The 23,765-nt window shown below is 45.7% G+C and overlaps 1 protein-coding gene across 1 annotated transcript in view; it reads left to right on the forward strand.

Annotated features, from left to right (window-relative positions):
- LOC126284499 (UDP-glycosyltransferase UGT5-like) overlaps nucleotides 1-23,765 on the forward strand; it is a 59,196-nt gene that overhangs the window by 16,936 nt on the left and 18,495 nt on the right. Inside the window, exons 3-4 of the mRNA XM_049983471.1 lie at nucleotides 1,830-2,419; nucleotides 21,678-21,900. Coding sequence (XP_049839428.1) covers nucleotides 1,830-2,419; nucleotides 21,678-21,900 — 813 coding nt within the window. The remainder of the gene's footprint in view (nucleotides 1-1,829; nucleotides 2,420-21,677; nucleotides 21,901-23,765) is intronic.

Genomic DNA, 23,765 nt, shown 5'->3' on the forward strand with positions numbered 1-23,765 from the left:
TTTGGGCTCAACCATTCCCTTCTTTCCCTTGTGTCAGCATGAAGACTGCCTTTCTCGTCACCAATAACAAAAAAGGGTAGAAATGGAAGGGGATTTTTCACGATCCAATTAATGACGAGCAAGCAGAGATGCTCAAAGGCCACCCACTGACGTTTATGATTTTGGCTTAGGTCATGCAGGAATTAAAATCCAGGGAGAAGAAATAAAAACTTTGAGGTTCGTCGATGACATTGTAATTCTGTCAGATACTGCAAAGGACTTGGAAGAGCAGTTAAATGGAACGTAGAGTGTCTTGAAAGGAGGATGTAAGATGAACATCAACAAAATCAAAACGAGGAAAAGGAATGTAGTCGAATTAAGTCGGGTGATGCTGAGGGAAATAGATAAGGAAATGAGACACTTAAAGTAGTAAAGGAGTTTTGCTATTTGGGGAGCAAAATAACTGATGATGGTCGAAGTAGAGAGGATATAAAATGTAGACTGGCAATTGTAAGGAAAGCGTTTCTGAAGAAGAGAAATTTGTTAACATCGAGTATAGATTTAAGTGTCAGGAAGTCACTTCTAAAAGTATTTGTATGGAGTGTAGCCATGTATGGACGTGAAACGTGGACGATTAATAGTTTAGACAAGAAGAGGATAGAAGCTTTCGAAATGTGGTGCTACAGAAGAATGCTGAAGATTAGATGGGTAGATCACATAACTAATGAGGAGATACTGAATAGAATTGGGGAGAAGAGAAGTTTGTGGCACAACTTGACTAGAAGAAGGGATCGGTTGGTAGGACATGTCCTGAGGCATCAAGGGATCACAAATTTAGCATTGGAGGGCGGTGTGGAGGGTAAAAATCGTAGAGGGAGACCAAGAGATGAATACTGTATGCAGATTCAGAAGGATGTAGGTTGCAGTAGGTACTGGGAGATGAAGGGGCTTGCACAGGATAGATTAGCATGGAGAGCTGCATCAAACCAGTCTTAGGACTGAAGACCACAACAACAACAACATGCAGTACCTTCACATACGATTTTTGAACCTTCTCCACAGCATGTAAATGTCGCACTATGGTGAAACGATCACAGTTAATCATATCTGCCTGTTCTCGAGTACAAGGACGTGGATAATTGTGGATTAAAGCGTTTGAACGATCTTCATCAAACCCCGAAGGTCTTTCTAACGTGGAGAGCCACTAATGTCAAACGGATCCTCCTTAAATCGAGAAAACCACTTATATGCCTTGCTCTGTGCAATAGCATTATCCCCATATACGGTGCTAATGTTTCAGGTGTCGCCCCTATATTGGATTCAAACAGAAGAGTACGTCGTAAACGTTTCGACTTTTGCACTTGAAACGCCATTTTCCAGAGTCCACACCTCCACTCTATATGCCCAAATGAAAAAAAATGACCATACGTAAACTCAAATAGCAACAGTGATCTGCAAATAAAAAATGGCAACAGGTAAATAAACCCATAGCAACTGGAATACCAACATGCAAAACCAAAACTCTACGAACTTATGCACCAAACTAATATTACCCCATATATTCACCCGTGCTATTCTTTGCTATCAATTATCATACAGTTTCAATGTTATGAAACCAAATTTGTTCAGTCTTTCCAGGCGATGTTGATAGGCCAGATACTTTTTTGAGGGGAAGGTTATATTGTTGCAGGGCTTATTCGCTTCATCTTGCTCGACATGTTACAGGTATCACAAAGTTACATATATCACACGAAGTTGTCTGTGCATTCATGTTACTAAAAAGTATTCACTGTTTTACAGCATAAACGTGTATAAAGTCTATGGTATTATCAGAGTCTTTTCTTTTACAGTGTTAAAACAAAATACGATGATACTAAGATCGATGAGAGGCAAAAAGCTATATGACATGTTCCTCGACGTTGGCATCGAAATGTGTGAAAAACTTTTAAGGCAGGAAGCCGTTCAAAAACTGATGAATATTAAAGAGAAAAAGTTCGACCTGCTTGTCATGGAATACTTCTTCATGAACGATTGCTTCTTAGGATTCTCACACAAATTCAATGTGCCCGTGGTCGCCTTGTCTTCTGTTGGAGGGTTTCACTGGGTAACAGATGCAGTTGGTGAGCTAAGCACGCCATCATACATTCCTGATATTTTTAGCGACTATACAGATCACATGACTTTCTGGCAGCGTTTAGAAAACACCGTGGCTCTGACGTACGCAAGGTACGTTTATAATTATCACTTCTTACCGAAAATCGATGAAATAGTCAAAGAGAATTTCAAAGATCCTGCGATGCCACCTCTGTCAGCTCTCAGAGCCAACACGTCGCTGATGATCGTTCAGAGCCACGTGAGCTTCAGTTATCCCCGACCTCACTTGCCCAATGTGATTGAGACCGGCGGAATGCACATCCAGCAACCAAAGGCACTACCACAGGTAAGATGGCGCTTTCTAAATGTTCTACAATTATTAATAAAATACATTGAGCACCTTAAATGATTTCTCTCCCTTACCCTCCTTCTGACACCCACGCAGGTATTTATTCTCCCTATCCCCCTCCCTCTGTCGCCGGCCCGAGTGGCCGAGCGGTTCTAGGCGCTACAGTCTGGAACCGCGCGACCGCTACGGTCGCAGGTTCAAATCCTGCCTCGGGCATGGATGTGTGTGATGTCCTTAGGTTAGTTAGGTTTAAGTAGTTCTAAGTCATAGGGGACTGATGACCTCAGAAGTTAAGTCCCATAGTGCTCAGAGCCACTTGAACCATTTTGAACCTCCCTCTGTCTCTCTCTCTCTCTGTCTGTCTCTCTCTCACACACACACACACTCACACTCACACACACACACACACACACACGCACGCACGCACACACACACACACACACACACACACACACACTTTGGATTTTTATCACAGAATGATCACGTATCTGAACAACAGCATTTGCTATTGTAGGATGTTTCAAAAAGATTCATGCAATATTACAACACTTCATGGACCCGAAAAAAAAGAGACCTGCGATATTACGTGTGCATAACTTTTACATGCTTGCATGTACGACGCGCTATCTGTTACGGGTACTGAACTTTAATTCCTTTTCCAAATTTATCTTTCGTCGCATATACTGCTTGCTCTACGACCAGTTGCGGGATGCGCTGCAGCTCTGTGTCACTCCTTTCTTAATTATTGTGTCTCTTTCACGTCCTTCAATTCTCTGAACTGCAGTTTGCATTCTGTAAAAAATTGTAGACAGACGGTTGTTTCCTGCATTTTATTCCTGGCGGCTATATTATTTCAAACAGTATCTTCCACTCAGTCGATCATTTTTTCTAAATATAGAGGTGCTATTTACGTGCGTTTCCATTTTTCAATCTGTCTTACAACATGTTCCGTAGTGACAGTATAGCTTCGTATGTTTTTCAGAACCCGAAGAAACCTCTCTCACAAGACAGCTTCTGCCAGCATCACATACTCCCAAAGACACAAACCTGGTGTAAAAATCTTCAGGACGATAGTAATTTTAGCATTATGATTCACTGCCAAGTTACATAATTCGACGAAAGTTGGCCGTACATAGACAGATCTGCTCCAGTATAGTACAGAAGGTAACTGAATGAAAATACACAATGAGATGAACAAAAATGAGACTTTTATTGAAAGTCACCTCAATTTACGATAGTCCCCTGGACATTACAGAAGGCAGGACATGGCTGTTAATAGGGCGTGTGATCGCCACAGATGGATATGCATGCTCTGCAACGTGGTTCCATGGTACTCACAAACTTGGAAAGCAGTTCTTGTGCAAGGACGTTTCATTCCTCCACACGGCCGCTAACGACTTTTGGATGGTCTCAGGTGCTTGCGGACATGCTGCTGTATGTCTCCTGTGGCATCCCACACGTTCTTGATGGGTTTTAAGTCGAGCGAACGGATAACGTATAGGCCAGTCCATTAGCCGAAAATGTTCTCGTTCAGGGAACTCCTCCGCCTGCACTGTACGATGCGGTCGCGCATTGTCATCCATGAGCGTGAAGTCACTGCCGAATGTACTCCTGAAAAGAAGCAGAGCGTCACTACAGCGTTGACTGGTGAGTGTACCATGTTGAAAGATTTGAATGTCAGTACTCCTACCCAATATTATGTATATCCTCACCATAACACCTGGACCACCAAAACGACCATGCTCGGCAGTGTTCTTGGATGCATGATGTGTTTCCACGTCTCGTCTTATGAGGTTCACCATTCAGGCTGACTCATTCTCATCCGAGAAGTGCACGCGGGCTCAATTAGTCCAGTTCTTATGTTCCTGACACTATCACAAGCGCTGCAGGCGATGTACGAGTGTGAACGGAACATAATGTACAGATCGTCGGGGAAAGCGACTACCCGCACACAGTCACCGTGCTCCTGTGTAGCGTGAGATTGCGTGTCCTGCAGTCCTGTTAAATAGGGTTGGAATTGGAGCCGCTGTTTGACCTGGGTCACTTCTTGCCTGTTGCACAATGTAGCGGCCATCTGCTGCTGTAGTTAAGCACTGTCGACCGTCTCCTCTCCTTCGGGAAGCAGTGTCTGTGTTTCGGAACGCTCCCCACGCACGTGAAACAACGCTGTCTGCGCTACCAAACCCCAGGGCTACAGTCGTCACACTTCGTTCCTTTTCCAACTTCCCGCTGATCTTTGCAATGGTAAATCGTTCAAATGTTATCTCCGGGCCAAGTTGTAATGAAGAACACCATCACAGTGGACCGTAACTGCTCCCCCATTGGCAGACACTACTTGGAAATATATGCAGGCCGACCTAATGTCATGTGACGTCCAACTTCCTGTACATGACTAGAAGACCTCTAGCGGCATACTGTTGTAGTTCGTCCTGAAGTTCTGCAGACCAGTATAGCTTGAAAATTGAACTCTACTGAATTGAGGCACACGCCGAACAGAAACACTTTTATCACTGAAAGAAGGGCCATCTGGTGTCCATGCGAAGAACCGTAAAGCGATGGTGCCGAATTGCCCGCAGGTAGCGTCCGAGACGCCGCATCTACCAACGGTAGAGCCCAAATTGCCACAATTTATCCTGTAGTTCCCAAGCACCCAGTTCACTATACAATGGACGAAAAATCGGTACTGTTTTGGAACACTTATATATGTAAACAATGAATCCAGCAGATCTACATTGATGATCTAAGACATTATGCCCACTGCCCACCACGAAACTGAACGACTCCTGGTGGAGATGCGGGCACTGACGATGTAAGGAAACTATTCAAGCGGAACAGAGACATATGGGGAAACATTCTAGCAACGATACGGGCCGTAAATGGGGAAACCAGCCGACATGAGCGACTTTTATTAACAGCAAGTTGTTATACCCGGCGCCTCGGAACGAGCATATCGGAAACGACGAAACTAGCTGCCTGCTAGCGTGCTACCATTGTGAACATATATGGGAAGTGATCGAAGCACAGTGAAACCACGAGATGGCGAAATTATGTTGGACATCCTTGCCTCATCACAGACCGACTTGAAAAGCAGGACAGGTGGAGAGTGCAACAATGCTAGTACAGGCACAAGGATTTCAGAGCGCACCGTTCAGCGCCCGTTGTTGGACACAGATCTCCATAGAAGACGACCGCAATGTGAACCCATGGTGTCACAGCGTCGTCGTCAAAAACTGACGACTGCACTGAGGACGTGATCATCGATGTTTGACTGTGGATCAATAGAAATCAAGTTGATCCTTGTGTCTGGGTACATCGACATCCAGTGAACCGCCACCTCGAAACATGCACTGGGCCACGGACGCTGCCCGGTGGGGGCAGTAATATTCCACGTGGGGCATGCACTTTCATGGGATCTGCGATACTAATCGAAGGCTGCATGATAGCTGTGGATTATGTGAACATTATTGCTAGGAATCTGTATTGCTTCATACTTGATGTCTTGTCAGAGGCATAGGCGTCTTCCATCAGAATAATTGTCCATATCATAAGGCCAGCATGGAGCTGCAGTGAAGTGAGGAGCATGATAATGAATTCATATAAATGTGCGGGCCACTAAGTTCGCCCAGACCGAGCCCTATGGAACAAGTCTGGGATGCTATTGAACACTAGCTTAGCTCCCACAAAGCACCACACGCTGTTGGACGCTAGCTTCGTTCTCACGAAGCACCATCCAATTATTTACGAAAAAAGCGTAACCTGTGCGAGAACATCTGCTCTCTGGTGCCATATACCTCAGGAAATATGAAATTAGCGTAACCTGTGCGTGAACATCGGTGTCTGGTGCCATATACCTCCAGAAATCTATCGGGGACTTTTTAGACCCCTGTCACCCACATTCGCTGCTGTATTGCTTTCAAAAGTGGACTCACACGCTACTGAGTAGGTGAGCATAATGCTCTGATTCATCGGCAGCAGCATGGTTTGCATAGTGACCTGTGTGTCTCTAAGTCCTCGCCACTTTTGTGCACTTCTTCATTAGTCTTGTACCGACCTTGGTCCTCATGGGACTTGATTGATCCCCATAATGAGTTGTCCAGTGTGGTCAGGTCTGAGTTTTGTGGGGCTTGAGATTTTGCTGAACTACCTATATGCCCTATACATAATCACAAAATTGTTCATCGAGGAATTCACATACCTGTAAAGCAACATGTGCTAGAGATCTGTCAGTGTGTAGAATTGTGTAGCCGTGGTCTAGGGCCAGTCTGCTTTCCGCAGCGCTGCGGCGAGGACGTCTTGTTTACGTCCCGTCCGCGCGGTCGCGAGTGCCCGTAGTTGTTTACTACTGCCTTGTCGCTACTTTAGAGTCCATCACTACCGACGCAACATGGCACATTCATACAGACAAACCACCATCAAGATCAGTTTTCAACCCGATCATGCACGACCGCGAGCTTTTGAAGTGGAACGTTTCCTACGTGACGACGTTAAAATTGACCCGCGAGACATAATTGGTATCCATATCTCTATCACGAGCAGTGTTGTCTACGTCAAGCTAGTAAGTGACGAGGTGTGCAACAGAATCGTGAGCGCACATGCGAACGGTCTTAAATTTAAACATTCTGATGGCCATATTGGGGCGGTCTCTATCGATCACGTGGGGCTTCGCCTACATACGATACGCGTCTTCGAACTCCCTTTCGAAGTACCACCGGACGTAGTCACCGCGGCTTTACAGCCCTACGGCAGAGGCATCAGCCATATGGCCGAAAAATGGACCACCTTTACAACGTACCCCGTTCTTAAAGGGGTACGACAGATTAAAATTACAGGTGAATCTATGACTCCTTCTACGGTGACGACCCTTCCTCTCAATTACGCCGAAGTTACACGGGCAGCAACCTTTACCGATGCTGACGACATTAGTCCGATAGCCGCCCCAGATGGCGAGAACATAATGGCTTCTGCAGTATAGGATACGGTCTCTACAACGGCACCCCCACCTGAAGATAATCACCGACCAACTTTGCAAGAATGCGTGGGTGCCAGGATGGACATTGACCCACGGGTTGTGCCGACAGCGGCTTTTCTTCCAGACACCGGAGCAGCTGAAGAAATCCACCCACATTCAGATATTGAAGCACACGTCCGTAAACAGCGTTCCCCGCGAAAACACAAGAGACGGCGGCGTGCTCCTAAGGACGAGTGTTTGCAGCGATCGTCTGACATGGACTGTGGAAATTCCGACGACGGTACCGGCGGTACAGAGGCCGCTGTAACTTCAAACTCAACAGATCGCCGTGGTGACGGCTTCAGTCCCTCCGACCCCACAGAACAGCAGGATCACAAGCAGACAGCCGCTGCCGATTCCCAGCCAGAAGACCCGATGGAGTCAGTGCCGAGTGCCGCAGCAGCCACTAACAGCCACCAACAGCCGATGGTGTTTCATGGCGACTGGGCGGACGACTGTGAGGCACACTCCTTGCCCATCGTGTCGGACGACACCGGGGGAAATTTACCCCACCAGTGTTGATCCTTTCCCGCCATCAGTTAGAGTAACGAGACAGCCTTACAGGGGTACTGATGGCCAAACTTATCGCATTGCAACTATAAACATCAACACTATACGGACGCGCGCTAAGTTAACCTTGCTAAGTTATCCTTGCTTCCATCGACATAGCCCTTCTCCAGGAAGTGTACGTCGACGACTTCCCAGGCATGTACGGTTACGATGCTTGCGTCTCTCCAGCTTCCCCAACAGGCAGCGGTGTTGCTGTACTTCTTCGGGAAGGGATAGTGGCGGACGATATCCTGTTTCTGCCTGGGGCAAGAGGAATGGCACTCACAGTACTGGGTGTCCGCCTTATAAATATCTACGCACCTTCCGGGACGGACAAACGTCGCGAACATTCACGATTCTTTGCGGAAGACGTCGCCCCGCTCTTCCAAGGCCCTCACGACCATCTGTTGTTTGGAGGTGACTACTATTGCGTACTGGCGCCCAGAGACCAACTCCCACGACATAATCCGTGCCCGGAACTCGAGACGCTAATTCGAGACTTGCAGATGGTGGACACTTGGGAACATCTTCACGGCCACCGACCGGATTCACGCACTTCACGAGTCACTCTTCCAGTCGTATCATTCGGATTTATGTCTCACGCTCTCTCGCCGCTGGACACAGGATGCGGAACTGTGGCCTGCAGCATTCTCGGACCACTCAGCTTACATTTGTGCCGTCACCCTGCGGCGGCAACAAGTGTGGAGAAGCCGCAGCCCTTGGAAATTAAACATCGATCACCTGTCGTACCCGGATTGCCGCCAAGCCGTTGAGGATACGTGGCATTCGTGGGAAAATCGCCTCCGTGCATATCCCACAACGATCCGCTGGTGGTTGGACTGCGCCAAACCGGCACTGAGGCGAACGTTGATAACCTACGGTCGCGACCACGCTACTTGGCGAAGACATACACTCGACTTTTACTTCCGGGTCCTGCGCGACTGCGATGCTATGGCGCCGTCTCCGGAACGACAAACGGCGGTCCACCGTGCTAAGGCTCAGATCCTCGCTCATATGCGACGCCACCTAGAGGGGTTAGTCATCCGCTCGAGGACGCAGGATCGGATACCCAGCGAACGTCCGTCAATGTTCCACGTCCTTCGTGAACGTAAACGACGCCAACGAGCTCTGATACGCTTCATCGACACGGAGGACGGTCATCGCCTCACCACGAAACAAGAATAAACACAGCGTTCTACAATCATTATTCCCAGCTCTATTCCGTTCAGACCCCTGATCCGACAGCACTGGAGGACGTCTTTCAGACGATTTACGGCACCGTCACCCCGGTAATAGAAGCGGCATTGATGGAAGAAATTACAGAAGAAGAAGTGATCAACGCCATTAGAAAAGGAGCTGTCAACAAGTCTCCGGGTCCTGATGGCCTCCCCTTGGAATTTTGCCGGACTTTTGAATATTTATTAGCCTCCCGAAGAACGGACATCTGTCGCGAACTACTATCCCCGGACGTGCCGCTCCCTGCGGCCCTTGTGGAAGGGATGATTATTCCTATTCACAAACCGTCCGGTGGCTCACGACTGCTGGACTACCGCCCGTTGACGCTACTGAACTGCGACTTTAAGATCTTTTCTCGACTGTTGGCGGCGCGGATACGCCAGACCCTACGCAATGTTATCTCACCCGATCAGACGTCATTGGAAGCGACAATAATATTCAAACGGCACTCGGCGAATATCGTGACTTGATCTCACTGGCGAGGGAATGTCGTCTGAAGGGTGCACTGGCGGCCATCGATTTTAGTCAAGCTTTCGACCGAGTGGACCACAACTATTTGGATGCGGTCCTCCAACATATGCGGTACCCACAGCCATTCGTCACTGTCGTCATGCGACTACTCCATGGCGCGACGTCCAAGGTGATCGTCAACGGCCGACCTTCGCAGCCCCTCACCATTTCTCGATCGATACGCCAAGGCTGCCCTCTGTCCACTTTACTTTACTCTGTGGCCATGGAACCTCTCCTCTGCGGCCTGCGCCAACGACTAACGGGTATGACGTTACGAGGCCACACTTTCCGATGTAAAGCGTACGCTGACGACCTGGTGATTGTCATCCGCAACGATGACGACACCGCTAGCGCACTAACTTGGATAGCGAAATATGGCATGGCCACTGGTAGTCGTATCAACGTCGCAAAATCGGTGGCGATGAACATCGGGGTCGGATTGTCTGAGAACAGTGTCACCCCCTTACAGCTCAGTGATAGTTTGAAATGTATCGGCATTGATTTTACAGACGATATACGACGGACCGCTGCTCACAACTTTCGACGGCTTTTACGAAATGTCCGGACTGGAATTGCCAACAACGAGCCCTGGACGTCGTCCAACGGACCCATTATGTCAACACACATTTAGCGTCACGCATTCCGTACATCGTCCAGATATTACCTATACCGGTGATGTTAGCTCGCCGTATACTTGGGGCTTTTGGGTCCTTCGTGAGTTCTGAAATGCTTTTCAAGATCAAATATGAGACCCTCACCCTTCACCCGGATTGGGGAGGGCTTGGCCTTTATCACGTTTATGGCAGAGCGGTCGCCCTATTTGTGAGCACATTAGTCAAACTATGGCACCGCCGTCCGGACAGTCTGACCAGTTTGCTAATAGAAGAACTAGCACCGCCCTCCCTGTTGCCGCCTGTGCCGATACACCACGTCCCCTCTTCGCTCTTCTACATCGGTGTCTTTTACCTCGAACAAAGTTACGTTCGACTTGCCTTACCAGCAACTCAACTGGCGACGGCAAAGACGGTTTATAGGGTCCTGCAACGTGGACGACCCGATAACGTAGTGGAGAGGAAGCACCCGAACGTCAACTGGCGAGTAGTGTGGAGGACAATTCACCACGTAACACTGGACACTGACGTCACGGCGATGTGGTATATCACTGTCAACGGTAAGCAGGTGACCAGATCAAGGCTACATGCGATCCACATGGTAGACTCACCCACGTGCACGAGCTGTGGCGTTCAAGACAACGATGAACACCGTCTTAGCTGTGGCGAGTCTACAACAGTGTGGCACTTAGTGAGGCAAATGTCAGTATACTTCCTTCGGGTAACGCCGAATCATATCGACCCCAAGACTATCTGATTCCCGGATGAAAAGTATTACCCACGCACTAAAACTAATGCAATGACGTGGCTTCGTGGACATGCAGTGCTTTATTTGTTTCAAGATGGCACTAAGGACACTTTAGACTTTTGGAACTACTTGCAGGAACGACATTGCAAGATCCTCCGTAATCCAAAGTATCGACAATATTTTTCCAATTTTTTGTGGAGTGCGTTCCACGACCATCCACGTAGCTGGAACATAACGGGTAAGAGAAGCTAAAATTACAATACGATAATAGAACACTACACGGTAGAACGTGGGATCTACTTTCATCGAGAAGTCATACCTGGATGATACAGCAGATAGAGAGTTTCGTTGTGAACCCTCACATTCTGTAGCAGTATTTGTCCCATTTCCTCTTTTTGTCCCCGGTGCGAAACGGTCTTCGCAGTTTTAGTTTTCCCATCCGGTGCAAGATGTAGCACTGGTTAATGGTGGTATGGATTCCACCCTTCAGTTTTGTTCCATGGTTTCCTTCGCCCCGCACTTTGCTCTCTTTCTTTATGCCTTTTTCTACAACTATTAGCATGGTTTTACTTACGTGCGTCCCCAACTCGATGCAACAAGTGCACTTACTAGTTTTCAGTTCCTTACTGGTTTTTTTTCTTTAAAAAAAGGGGGGTTGCGTCTTTGATTCATAATCAAAATGTCTTCGGTCCCGGGTTCGATCCCCGCCACTGCCTAAATTTTGATAAATAATCAGCATTGGCGGCCGAAGACTTCCGGCATAAGAAGTCAGCCTCGTTCAAAGAGGGCGGAGGAGCGGAAGGCACTCTCTTGTCCTAGGGGTGGAAAATTGCCCCTAAAGGCGGAAGGCAATGATCAACGACAGGAGGATGCAGAAGGCAATGGAAAGACACGTAACGTGTATCCACAGGACATGTGGCCTGTAGTTGAAGAAGTGTCATGATGATCTCTCCATTGGCAAAAGATTCCGGATAGTCCCCCATTCGGATCTCTGGGAGGGGACTGCCAAGGGGGAGGTTACCATGAGAAAAAGACTGAATAATCAACGAAAGGCTAATGATCCACGAGTCAGCGCGTGGAATGTCAGAAGCTTGAACGTGGTAGGGAAACTAGAAAATCTGAAAAGGGAAATGCAAAGGCTCAATCTAGATATAGTAGGGGTCAGTGAAGTGAAGTGGAAGGAAGACAAGGATTTCTGGTCAGATGAGTATCGGGTAATATCAACAGCAGCAGAAAATGGTGTAACAGGTGTAGGATTCGTTATGAATAGGAAGGTTCAGTTCAGTGACCAGGTTGTTCTAATCAGAATCGACAGCAGACCAACACCGACAACGATAGTTCAGGTATACATGCCGACGTCGCAATCTGAAGATGAACAGATAGAGAAAGTGTATGAGGATATTGAAAGGGTCATGCAGTACGTAAAGGGGGACGAAAATCTAATAGTCATGGGCGACTGGAATGCAGTGGTAGGGGAAGGAGTACAAGAAAAGGTTACAGGAGAATATGGGCTTGGGACAAGGAATGAAAGAGGAGAAAGACTAATTGAGTTCTGTAACAAGTTTCAGCTAGTAGTAGCGAATACCCTGTTCAAGAATCACAAGAGGAGGAGGTATACTTGGAAAAGGCCGGGAGATACGGGAAGATTTCAATTAGATTACATCATGGTCAGACAGAGATTCTGAAATCAGGTATTGGATTGTAAGGCGTACCCAGGAGCAGATATAGACTCAGATCACAATATAGTACTGATAAAGAGTAGGCCGAAGTTCAAGACATTAGTCAGGAAGAATCAATACGCTAAGAAGTGGGATACGGAAGTTCTAAGGAATAACGAGATACGATTGAAGTTCTCTAACGCTATAGATACAGCAATAAGGAATAGCGCAGGAGGCAACACAGTTGAAAAGGAATGGACATCTCTAAAAAGTGCCATCACAGAAGTTGGGAAGGAAAACAGAGTTACAAAGAGGGTAGCTGCGAAGAAACCATGGGTAACAGAAGAAATACACTCCTGGAAATTGACATAAGAACACTGTGAATTCATTGTCCCAGGAAGAGGAAACTTTATTGACACATTCCTGGGGTCAGATACATCACATGATCACACTGACGGAACCACAGGCACATAGACACAGGCAACAGAGCACGCACAATGTCGGCACTAGTACAGTGTATATCCACCTTTCGCAGCAATGCAGGCTGCTATTCTCCCATGGAGACGATCGTAGAGATGCTGGATGTAGTCCTGTGGAACGGCTTGCCATGCCGTTTCCACCTGGCGCCTCAGTTGGACCAGCGTTCGTGCTGGACGTGCAGACCGCGTGAGACGACGCTTCATCCAGTCCCAAACATGCTCAATGGGGGACAGATCCGGTGATCTTGCTGGCCAGGGTAGTTGACTTACACCTTCTAGAGCACGTTGGGTGGCACGGGATACATGCGGACGTGCATTGTCCTGTTGGAACAGCAAGTTCCCTTGCCGGTCTAGGAATGGTAGAACGATGGGTTCGATGACGGTTTGGATGTACCGTGCACTATTCAGCGTCCCCTCGACGATCACCAGAGGTGTACGGCCAGTGCAGGAGATCGCTCCCCACACCATGATGCCGGGTGTTGGCCCTGTGTGCCTCGGTCGTATGCAGTCCTGATTGTGGCGCTCACCTGCACGGCGCCAAACACGCATACGACCATCATTGGCACCAAGGCAGAAGCGACTCTCATCGCTGAAGACGACACGTCTCCATTCGTCCCTCCATTCACGCCTGTCGCGTCACCACTGGAGGTGGGCTGCACGATGTTGGGACGTGAGTGGAAGACGGCCTAACGGTGTGCGGGTCCGTAGCCCAGCTTCATGGAGACGGTTGCGAATGGTCCTCGCCGATACCCCAGGAGCAACAGTGTCCCTAATTTGCTGGGAAGTGGCGGTGCGGTCCCCTATGGCACTGCGTAGGATCCTACGGTCTTGGCGTGCATCCGTTCGTCGCTGCGGTCCGGTCCCAGGTCGACGGGCACGTGCACCTTCCGCCGACCACTGGCGACAACATCGATGTACTGTGGATACCTCACGCCCCACGTGTTGAGCAATTCGGCGGTACGTCCACCCGGCCTCCCGCATGCCCACTATGCGCCCTCGCTCAAAGTCCGTCAACTGCACATACGGTTCACGTCCACGCTGTCGCGGCATGCTACCAGTGTTAAAGACTGCGATGGAGCTCCGTATGCCACGGCAAACTGGCTGACACTGACGGCGGCGGTGCACAAATGCAGCGCAGCTAGCGCCATTCGACGGGCAACACCGCGGTTCCTGGTGTGTCCGCTGTGCCGTGCGTGTGATCATTGCTTGTACAGCCCTCTCGCAGTGTCCGGAGCAAGTATGGTGGGTCTGACACACCGGTGTCAATGTGTTCTTTTTTCCATTTCCAGGAGTGTACTTCAGCTGATTGATGAAAGGAGGAAGTACAAACATGTTCCGGGAAAATCAGGAATACGGAAATACAAGTCGCTGAGGAATGAAATAAATAGGAAGTGCTGGGAAGCTAAGACGAAATGGCTGCAGGGAAAATGTGAAGACATCGAAAAAGATATGATTGTCGGAAGGACAAACTCAGAGCACAGGAAAGTCAAAACAACCTTTGGTGATATTAAAAGAAACGGTGGTAACATTAAGAGTGCAATGGGAATTCCACTGTTAAATGAAGAGGAGAGAGCAGATAGGTGGAAAGAATACATTGAAAGCCTCTATGAGGGTGAAGATTTGTCTGATGTGATAGAAGAAGAAACAGGAATCGATTTAGAAGAGATAGTGGATCCAGTATTAGAATCGGAATTTAACAGAGCTTTGGAGGACTTACGGTCAAATAAGGCAGAAGGGATAGATAACATTCCATCAGAATTTCTAAAATCATTAGGGGAAGTGGTGTGTAGAATATATGAGTCTGGCGACATACCATCTCACTTTCGGAAAAGCATCATCCACACAATTCCGAAGATGGCAAGAGATGACAAGTGCGAGAATTATCGCACAGTCAGCTTAACAGCTCATGCATCGAAGCTGCTTACAAGAATAATATACAGAAGAATGGAAAATAAAATTGAGAATGCGCTAGGTGACGATCAGTTTGGCTTTAGGAAAAGTAAAGGCACGAGAGAGGTAATTATGACGTTACGACTAATAATGGAAGCAAGGCTAAAGAAAAATCAAGACACGTTCATAGGATTTGTCGACCTGGAAAAAGCGTTCGACAATATAAAATGGTGCAAGCTGTTCATTATTCTGAAAAAAGTAGGGGTAAGCTACAGGGAGAGACGGGTCATATACAATATGTACAACAACCAAGAGGGAATAATAAGAGTAGACGATCAAGAACGAAGTGCTCGTATTAAGAAGGGAGTAAGACAAGACTGTAGCCTTTCGCCCCTACTCTTCTATCTGTACATCGAGGAAGCAATGATGGAAATAAAAGAAAGGTTCAGGAGTGGAATTAAAATACAAGGTGCAAGGATCTCAATGATACGATACGCTGATGACATTGCTATCCTGAGTGAAAGTGAAGAAGAATTAAATGATCTGCTGAGTCTAATGAGTACACAGTATGGTTTGAGAGTAAATCGGAGAAAGACGAAGGTAATGAGAAGTAGTAGAAATGAGAACAGCGAGAAACTTAACATCAGGATTGATGGTAACGAAGTCAATGAAGTTAAGGAATTCTACTACCTAGGCTGTAAAATAACCAATCACGGACGGACCAAAGAGGACATCAAAGGCAGACTCGCTATGGCAAAAAAGGCATTTCTGGCCAAGAGAAGTCTACTAATATCAAATACCGGCCTTAATTTGAGGAAGAAATTTCTGAGGATGTACGTCTGGATTACAGCATTGTATGATAGTGAAACATGGACTGTGGGAAAACCGGAACAGAAGAGAATCGAAGCATTTGAGATGTGGTGCTATAGACGAATGTTGAAAATTAGGTGGAGTGGTAAGGTAAGGAATGAGGAGGTTCTACACAGAATCGGAGAGGAAAGAAATATGTGGAAAACACTGATAAGGAGAAGGGACAGGATGATAGGACATCTGCTGAGACATGAGGGAATGACTTCCATGGTACTAGAGAGAGCTGTAGAGGGCAAAAACTCTAGAGGAAGACAGTGATTGGAATACGTCAAGCAAATAATTGAGGACGTAGGTTGCAAGTGCTACTCTGAGATGAAGAGGTTAGCACAGGAAAGGAATTCGTGGCGGGCCGCATCAAACCAGTCAGAAGACTGATGATCAAAAAAAAATGTCTGTCTTGTCTTTGATATGAGCTATTAACAACGTTTATAATGTATACTAAAACGAATTTGTACTCAGGTCCCTTAAAAGATATGGTCTGAACAGGTATTGCCATGACATCATACTTGATATCATGAGGTGTTTTCCTTTCCAGCTTTGCACATAACAGCTATTTTTCTTAGGCCAATAGACTATACTGGTCTTGTATGAACTGTGATATACCGCTCATTGATCAGATAGTTTTTTGTGCGATGCTCATCACTTGGAATCTGATTGAGTGACAGAGGCACATGTTTCCTACAATTCATCACGCCGTCTGTCTTTGACAGTATTTAAAAGGAAAACATATTTCTCCCAGTCAAGTAAGAGTAAATCAGACAATGCAAAATCCAGGATGGAATGTAATAACAGTAGAGAAGGAAAGTTGCTACTCACAATACAACAGATATTCTGAGTCGTGATAGGCACGACAAAAAGATTCACGCAATTATAGCTTTCAACCAAAAGGCCTTTGTCAGCAATAGACACACACAAACACAATTTGCACACATGTCTGCAGTCTCAGATAACTGAAACCACACTCTGCATGATGGGATTGGGGACTGGGTGGGGGTAAGGTGGAGGCTGGGGCATGGAAGGGGAAGGATAGAGTGGTGGGGATGGCAGACAGTGAAAGTAGTTGGAGGGCAGGAGAGAACGTGTCGAGGGTGGGGGGGGAGGGGGAGTAGTGGATAGGAGAGAAATAAAAAGAAATTAAAAGGCTGGGTGTGGCTGTGAAATGACAGCTGTGTAGTTTAAAAAGTCAGGCGGCCAGTGTGGCCGTCCGGTTCTAGGCACTTCAGTCTGGACCGTGTGACAGCTACGGTCGCAGGTTCGAATCCTGCCTCAGGCATGGACGTGTGTGATGTCCTTAGGTTAGTTAGGTTTAAGTAGTTCTAAGTTCTAGGGGACTGATGACCACAGATGTTAAGTCCCATAGTGCTCAGAGCCATTTAAACCATTTTTTTAAGACGCGCCTGCAAAATACTAACAAGAATTCTTTACAGACGAATGGAAAACCAGGTAGTAGCCAACCTCGCGGAAGACCAACCCTGGGGAAGATTAGTTGGATTCCATAGAAATGTTGGAACACACAAGGCAATACTGACCTTACGACTTATAATAGAGAAGACAGAATAAGGAAAGGCAAACCGGTTTCTAGCATTTGTAGGCTTAGAGAAGGCTTTTGACATTGTGGACTGAAATACTATCTCTCAAATTTTGAAGTTGGCAGGGGTGAAATGCATTGAGCGAAAGGCTATTTACAATTAGTACGCAAACCAGATGGCAGTTATAAGAGTCGAGGGTCATAAAAAGAAGCAGTTGTTGGGAATGGAGTAAGGCAGGATTGTAGCCTATCTCTGATGTTATTCAGTCTGTATATTAAGCAAGCAGTAAAGGAAGCAAAAGAAAAATTTGGAGTAGGAATTACAGCCCAGGCAGAAGAAATAAAAAATTTGAGGCTTGCCGATGACATTGTAATTCTGTCAGAGACAGCAAAGGACCTAGAAGATCAGTTGAAGGGAATGGGCAGTGTCTTGAAAGGAGGATATAAGATGAACATCAAAAAAGCAAAACGAGGATAATGCAATGTAGCCTAATTAAATCAGGTGATGCTGTGGGAATTAGCTTAGGAAATGAGACACTTAAACTAGTAGAGGAGTTTTGCTATTTGGGGAGCAAAATAACTGATGATGGTCGAAGTAGAGAGGATATAAAATGTAGACTAGCAATGGCAAGGAAAGCGTTTCTGAAGACGAGAAATTTGTTAACATCGAGTGTGGATTTAAGAGTCAGGAAGTCTTTTCTGAAAGTATTTTTATGGGAATTAGCCCTGTATGGAAGTGAAACGTGTACGATAAATAGTTCAGACAACAAAAGAATAGAAGCTTCCGAAATGTGGTGCTACAGAAGAATGCTGAAGATTAGATGGGTAGATCGCGTAACTAATGAGGAGTTACTGAATAGAACTGGGGAGAAGAGAAGTTTGTGGCACAAGTTGACTAGAGGAAGGGAACGGTTGATATAACATGTTCTGAGGCATCAAGGGATACCAATTTAGTATTGGAGGGCAGCGTGGATGGTAAAATCCGTAGAGGGAGACCAAAAGATGAATACACTAAGCAGATTCAGAATGATGTAGTTTGCAGTAGGTACTTGGCGATGAAGAAGCTTCCACAGGATACAGTTACATGGAGAGCTGCATCATACCAGTCTGTGGACTGAAGACCAGGACAACGTCAATTGCCAGTGGACATTGATTCAAATTGATGGGGCAAGTTAAAAGTTTTTGCTGGATGAGGATTCGAACCCGGGTCTCCTGCTTACGAGGCACGACGTCTTGTTTCAGATGATGGAATTTATATTTGGGTTAAGCAGAGTGGTATTAATGGTAGTGTTGTAAATGGTGATATTACTTTGTATTACCATGCATGATTTGTATATTGTTTTTATTGTAATAAATGATTTGACCTTGATCCCCAAAAAAATGATTTACCGGGCACTTCGTGTCATTATTGAGTCTACTACTGAGTAGTGGCTGCGCGCGCTGGCTGTGTGACGTCACGGGTGACCTTGAGAGGGACTTTGTTTCTGTCGCGCAGCTAGTGTGTGCTTGAGAGCTCCAGCGGCTAAGGCCGGTGCTACTACTGTGGACTGAAGACCAGGACAACGTCAATTGCCAGTGGGCATTGATTCAAATTGATGGGGCAAGTTAAAAGTTTTTGCTGGATGAGGATTCGAACCTGGGTCTCCTGCTTACGAGGCACACACGCTGACCACTTTGCCACGCAGACGCAGTGGTCAGCTGAACCACATAGACTACCGAAGCACACCTGCCAAACTCGAACTATTACGGGAATCAGCGAGGTGCTGCAAGTAATGAGGCTAACGAGAGGGGGCTCTACATCAGTAGCATGTGATGTAAGTTGAGAATTTGGGTCTGACGAGAGATGTGCTATGGAAGTCTGTGCAGTTGTGGTGACACTGTGCCCGTATGGCGTAGTGGTCAGCGCATCTGCCTGATATGCAAGGGAGCATGTTCGAATCCCAGTCCTATACAAATTCTTCAACTTGCCCCATCGATACAAATTGATGCCCACGAGCAGCTAACATCATTCGTTTGTTTCTTGATTCATAGTTCGTGCATGATCAAAATGGTATCTGTTATTTTGGACAAATCCGAAAGAAAAGACACAACATACAGGAATATAAGATATGGCCACAAGACTATATATACACGTAGTATATCTATAAATGGCGTGTAATGTAAAGTGTATACTGAAAAATGACAACATATGCCTATTAAAGTGCTGCTGTAGCTGTACAGTGGAAAACGTTTCCTCCCCAGAATCGAAAGTACAGACGCAACGATCCAAAAGGGTGCAAGAAGTATAGAAAACCCAAAACAGCTCAGTAGAGCTAGTGGAACGGCTCACATTGAGAAGCAGAGATAGTGCGATCTCTGAGGCTTGATTTATTGTTGATGTACTTTCGTGTGTTCTGCCGAATTGTTCTTTCGTTTCCAACGCAATTATGGCCGCACTACGGGATTTAACCGGCTTTGAACGTGCAACGGCACTTGGAGCTAGAAACACGAGACATTCCGTTTCGGAAATCGTTGGTGAATTCAATATTTTGAGGTGTGCCAAGAATATCAAGTATAGCTAAACGTAGTGGCCGACGGCCGTTACTTAACGAGCGACAGCAGCGTTTGCGTAGAATTGTCGCTGCTAACAGATAAGCAACACAGAGTGAAATAATCGCAGAAGCTAATGAGAGACGTAAGACGAAGATATTCGTTAGGAAAGTATACGTTAGAACGGTGCGGCGAAGTTTGGCGTTAATGCGCTACGGCAGTAGAGGACCGGCGCGAGTGTCTTTGGTAACATTCCGACAATGCCTGCAGTGCATCTTCTGCGCTCGATACCATGTCGGTTGGGCCCTAAACACTGGAAAAACGTGACCTGGCCAGACGAGTCCTTAGTTGATCAGAGATGATGGTAGAGATCGAGTAGGGCGCAGACCCCACGAATCCATGGACACAGTTGTGAACAAGGCTCTGTGCAAGTTGGTGGTGGCTCCATAATGCTGCGGGCTGTGTTTACATGGAATGGACTGACTTTTCTGGTCCAACTGAAGCGATCATTGACTGCAAATAGTTATGTTCCGCTACTTGGAGATGATTTACTGCCATTTATGGCTTTCATGTCCCCAAACATATCACCGGGCGACAACAGTTCGCGATTGGTTTCGAGAACATTCTGGACAAGTTGAACGAATGATTTGGCCACCCATATCGCCCGACATGAATCTCATCGGTCATTTATGGGACGTAAGGTAGAGGTCATTTCGTGCAGAAAATCCTCCACCGGCTACACTTCCGTAATTATATACAGCTACAGAGGCAGCATGGCTCAGTATTTCTGCATGGAACTTCCAACGACTTGTTGAGTCTATGCCACGTCGAATTGCTGCACTCTTCCGGGCCGGCCGTTGTGACCGAGTGGTTCTAGGCGCTGCAGTCCGAAACCGCTATGCTGCTACGGTCGCGGGTTCGAATCTTGCCTCGGGATGGATGTGTGTGTGATGTCATTAGTTCTAAGTCTAGGGGACTGATGACCTCAGAGGTTAAGTCCCATAGTGCTTAGAGCCATTTGAACCACTGTGCCGGGGAGACAGGGATCTGACACGATATTAGGAGGCGTCCCACGAACTTTGGTACCTCAGTGTACTGCATACATACGTACTGGCTGTCAAAGAACGAGTAAGATTTTGGAGAATTAGAGTATGGTATCCTAATCACATACAAGTTCGCCGGCCATATATTCACAATATCTGTGTTGTGAGCTATGTGTGCATGAAGGTGTAAAGCGTATGTATTGGTTTCTATGTAAGCAAACAATCACAAGATCCGCGAGTATAGCTAAACTGCAATTCGAAATTCATATTATGTGTTTCCAAATATTTCCGCTCTTTATTTTTTATTACGCTGCAAATATGAAAAGCCCATCACACTATCAATCGATACTACACGACACAGATATTATCATCAAACACGTGTACTGTAGATTACACAGAACTTGAGACGGAAACAAAGCATGACATGCGCTGTCTTCGCAAAAATATATGTAATTACTATACCGACTTTCACTGTTACACTTTTCGGAGAAAATCAACCATGAATATTAAATAAACTGTGTGATATGATCTGCCAAGAAACACTGACAATTTGCTTTCCCGTGATGCAACTATAACCGCTTTTTCTTTTGTTGAAGGACTTGAAGAAACTAATGGACAACGCAAAAGATGGTGTAATATTCTTCAGCATGGGATCCTTCGTAAAAAGTGCGGATTTTCCACAGGAGAGTATTCAAACTTTCCTCACAGTCTTCTCTAAACTGAAGCAACTGGTCCTGTGGAAATGGGAGAACGACACCATACCTGGAAAACCAGAAAATGTGCACCTGGGCAAATGGTTTCCACAGTCTGACTTGCTTGGTAAGTTTCACTACTCTCTCTTTCTAAGCGCATTTGTCCTTCATTCATGTTAACATCACTTTAGCCCTGTCTCTTATTATACAGTACTGGAGCACTGCTACGTGACTGTACTACAGCAATTCGTATTGACCATTGTTCTATCTTATGGAGTAACAAACGAAAGATTAAAGATTTCTGAGTAGAGAGGATGTACCTAGCGCTATATTTAGGTCGGAGTGTCATCGACAGCTATAAAAGTAACATGTGTCTTGCTGCAGGGAAGTGCGTTCAGACCCTTGCTGTTGATATTCGTTAATAGCAGGAAGACAATGTTAATAATGACGTCCCTTTCTTTGCAGGTGATTCAGTCATTAGTAGTAAAAAGAGCAGCTCAGCTATTCAGTTAGATATTGTTAACATGTAATCTGTTGTAAAGATTGGTGACTCTTTTTTAATGTTTATGAAGAAAGTGCGCTTCACAAAACAAAAAAGAAGTGGTATGCTAAACAATCAGTCAATTTATACAAATACCTGCATGTCACACCTTTGTAGTGCTATAAAACGGAATGACTAGCCTTAACCATAGTTAAAGCCATTGGCAGACTTGAGTTCATTTGTAGGATATCGGAGGGTGATGGCCGGCCGCGGTAGTCTCGCGGTTCTAGGCCCTTCAGTCCGGAACCGTGCGACTGCTACGGTCGCAGGTTCGAATCCTCTCTCGGGCATGGATGTGTGTGATGTCCTTAGGTTAGTTAGGTTTAATTAGTTCTAGGTTCTAGGCGACTGATGACCACAGATGTTAAGTCGCATAGTGCTCAGAGCCATTTGACCTTTTTTTTTTTTTTTTTTTTTTTTTTTTTGAGAGGGCGATAAGCCTCGAGGATAGTGTACCTATGAACACACGATGTTTTCTGGTTGCTGTTTCAGTCCTAATGACCGACTTCAGAATCACATGAAGGTAGGTGCACTAGAGACCACCAAATGCAGTTTCCAGTATTTTCTACTGTTTCTATTTTTATGAGACACGAGGTAGTGTTTCGTGCAGCATTCGTAAAAACATTGAGTTCTACACATTCAAGTACTGTATAGTGCATTAAAGCAATTTCTAAGTCATTGTTAGTTCTTCGGGTACAGTATGTTATAATGAGTGGAATCCTTATGTATTTTTAAAACTAATTATATGACGTGTCGATTGTTTAGCAGTACTTCCTTGGTTGTCTACCATGTTGCATCTTGAAACGGAAGGTCTTCTACCATAGAAGGTGGACATTTGCAAAATAATTGAATTTCTTTATTGTCTTAACAAATATACCTACCATGAAAATATAAATTTATGTTAATTTCCAATAGCTTGTATTTCAAAATGTATTTAACTTGAACCTGAATTTTGGTGATACTTCAATTTAATTTGATTTTACTTATTGACTACATTTTTTTTATTTCTAACTAGGAAGCCAAATTAAAATTTTCATAAATTTAGCTTTACAAATTTCTTTCATAATAACATATATTTATAAGAAATCTCATCCGCAATATTACCCCTTTACGGGTTTAAATTCCAAAAACACTTCAACACGTATTTCTTTATTTGTAACCGAGAAGTCAGATACCAATGTTCACTGATGCAACTTTAAAAATTCTTCCTTGGTTGTCTACCACGTTGCACCTTGAAACGGAAGGTCTTCTACCATAGAACGTGACATTTGCAAAATAATTAAATTTCTTTATTGTCTTAACAGTTATACCTACCATGAAAACGTAAATTTATGTTAATTTCCAATAGCTTGTATTTCAAAATGTATTTAACTTGAACCTGAATTTTGGTGATACTTCAATTTAATTTAGTTTCACTTATTGACTACTATCCTAGCGCCAGCTGCTTCGCT

This window comes from Schistocerca gregaria, chromosome 8 (genome assembly GCF_023897955.1).
Source record: "Schistocerca gregaria isolate iqSchGreg1 chromosome 8, iqSchGreg1.2, whole genome shotgun sequence".
Lineage (NCBI taxonomy): Eukaryota > Metazoa > Arthropoda > Insecta > Orthoptera > Acrididae > Schistocerca > Schistocerca gregaria.